Source organism: Ammodytes marinus (assembly GCF_949987685.1).
Source record: "Ammodytes marinus genome assembly, chromosome: 25".
Taxonomy (NCBI): domain Eukaryota; kingdom Metazoa; phylum Chordata; class Actinopteri; order Uranoscopiformes; family Ammodytidae; genus Ammodytes; species Ammodytes marinus.
Window position 1 is genome coordinate 751,974 of NC_137229.1, and position 2,500 is coordinate 754,473.

General features: G+C 43.0%; 1 protein-coding gene across 1 annotated transcript in view; it reads right to left on the reverse strand.

The window, feature by feature from the left end:
• aldh5a1 (aldehyde dehydrogenase 5 family, member A1 (succinate-semialdehyde dehydrogenase)) overlaps positions 1 to 2,500 on the reverse strand; it is a 13,867-nt gene that overhangs the window by 5,980 nt on the left and 5,387 nt on the right. The window contains exons 5-7 of the mRNA XM_080053430.1: positions 2,031 to 2,174; positions 596 to 739; positions 1 to 75 (exon numbers count right to left, since the gene is read on the reverse strand). The exon at positions 1 to 75 is cut by the window's left edge and continues 84 nt beyond it. Of these exons, the coding sequence (XP_079909556.1) occupies positions 1 to 75; positions 596 to 739; positions 2,031 to 2,174 (363 nt within the window). The remainder of the gene's footprint in view (positions 76 to 595; positions 740 to 2,030; positions 2,175 to 2,500) is intronic.

Below are 2,500 nucleotides of genomic sequence, written 5' to 3' on the forward strand. Positions count from 1 at the left end.
GGCTCGACCCATCCGCTCCACGAAGACATCATGGATCCCACTCTGCACCAGGAACCGGTTAGAACACACACACGTCTACAGACAGGAGAGAGATAGTGATTAGTCTGTGTGTGTGTGTGTGTGTGTGTGTGTGTGTGTGTGTGTGTGTGTCTGTGTGTGTGTGTGTGTCTGTGTGTCTGTCTGTCTGTCTGTCTGTCTGTCTGTCTGCACCAGGAACCGGTTAAAACACACACACGTTTAGGGGAGAGAGATATAGTGATTAGTCTGTCTGTCTGTGTGTGTGTGTGTGTGTTTGTGTGTCTGCCTACCTGTCTTTCTTTCTGTCTGTCTGTCTGTCTGTCAGTCAGTCAGTCAGTCAGTCAGTCAGTCAGTCAGTCAGTCAGTCAGTCAGTCAGTCAGTCAGTGAGTGAGAGACAGACAGACAGAGACAGACAGAGAGCCAGAGAGACAGAGACAGACAGACAGAGACAGACAGAGAGACAGACAGACAGACAGACAGACACAGACAGACAGACAGACAGACAGACAGACAGACAGACAGACAGACAGACAGACAGACAGAGAGAGAGTGTGTGTGTGTGATTTGGTGTGTTACCTGTCCTGAGTTCCTGAACTTGGAGCCCATGGCGCCGGTCACAGCCTGGTCCACGTCCGCGCTGTCGAACACCATGAAGGGGGCGTGGCCTCCCAGCTCCATGGACGCTTTCTTCACTGTGTCCGCCGCCATGCGCAACAGCACCTGAGACGATATATACACTGTTAAAAGAGTGTGTGTGTGTGTGTGTGTGTGTGTGTGTGTGTATGTGTGTGTGTGTGTGTGTGTGTGAGTGTGTGTGTGTGTGTGTGTGTGTGTGAGAGTCGCAACAACACCTGAGACAATACATACTGTTAAAAGAGTGTGTGTGTGTGTGTGTTTGTGTGTGTGTGTGTGTGTGTATGTGTGTGTGTGTGTGTGTGTGTGTGTGTGTGTGTGTGTGTGTGAGTGTGTGAGTGTGTGTGTGTGTGAGAGTCGCAACAGCACCTGAGACAATACATACTGTTAAAAGAGTGTGTGTGAGTGTGTGTGTGTGTGTGTGTGTGTGTGTGTGTGTGTGTGTGTGTGTGTGTGTGTGTGTGTGTGTGTGTGTGAGTGTTAAAGGTCTGATTCAGCAGGCAATCAATCAATCAATCAATCAATCAATCAATATCCTTTATTTATCCAGGTAAAAACAAGTGTTCTTTCAAGCACTGGTCAAATTTGAGATTTTATGTCTTATTTTACTTATTATAATGATTCTACAGAGAAGAGAGAATCATCAGCCATTCACAGCACCACCTGCTTTGCACATTAAAAAATGCCTTAAAATGTACAATACATCCAGTTCACTACATATTGCACATGTTGTTCATCACATTGCACATTTGAATTTAACTTATCTACTTGTTACTTTCTATTCTATTTTATGTTTACTGTTTTATATTGTAGAAAAAAAATTCCTTGCACTTTTTAGAAATCACAACTAAAGGTGCACTTCTTTTCAGCACCTTTAAAGAGACAATATACACTGTTATAGGTGACAGACACTGCAGCCAGAATTTTATTTTTTATTTTTTTTTCAAGCAATGGTTACATTTTGAGATGCTTTCGTCAATCTTTATTCCATAACATCTTTTTTTTTTTTTTTTTTTTTTTTATACAGGTAAATCCCATTGAGTCCGAAGACTCTTTTGCAAGGGAGACCTGTTCCCAGTTACACGTTACCATTCACACACACATTCATACACCGATAGCAGGCTAACTATCGACATTCACACAAGGCAAGGTTGGTGAAGTGTCTTGCCCAAGGACACAACAACTATGACACAGGTGGCAGGGCGGGGATCGAACCTCCAACCCTTTGATCATCGGCCAACCCGCTCTACCAACTGAGCCATAGTCGCCTTCTTTCATACATGTTCGAATCATAGGTCCAAAATGCACATTTAGGTGTTTATTTGATAGACAAATCGAATAAATAAAAGTTAAACCCATGAATGCCCGTGTGTCCTACCTTTCCGGTGGCTGTGGAGCCAGTGAAGGATATCTTGGCGACCAGGGGGTCTGTGCAGAGAACGTGCCCGACCGAGGGAGTCTTCTCCCGGGAGCAAGGCACCACGTTAAACACCCCCGCAGGGATCCCAGCCTGGTCCGCAAGCTGTACGACGATACGGGCAAAACAACAACGTTAACAGAGAAAACTTTCAGTCAATTTAATTTCCCTGTTTATTTCGGACAATAGAAAAAATTAAGAAAAAAAAACAATTACACATACAGAAATCAAAACATTTAAAAATTTCACAAATCGGAGAAAAAAATTGAAGAAACAAAAAAATAAAAAAATTGTGTGACAGAATACAAAAAAACAAAAACAAACTAATTTTTGGTCCGCCAGCTGTGGTAGGACAACACCGGCAAAACAACAACATTAACAGAGAAAACATTCAGTCAATTATTTCATTTCCTATATATTTCGGACAACAG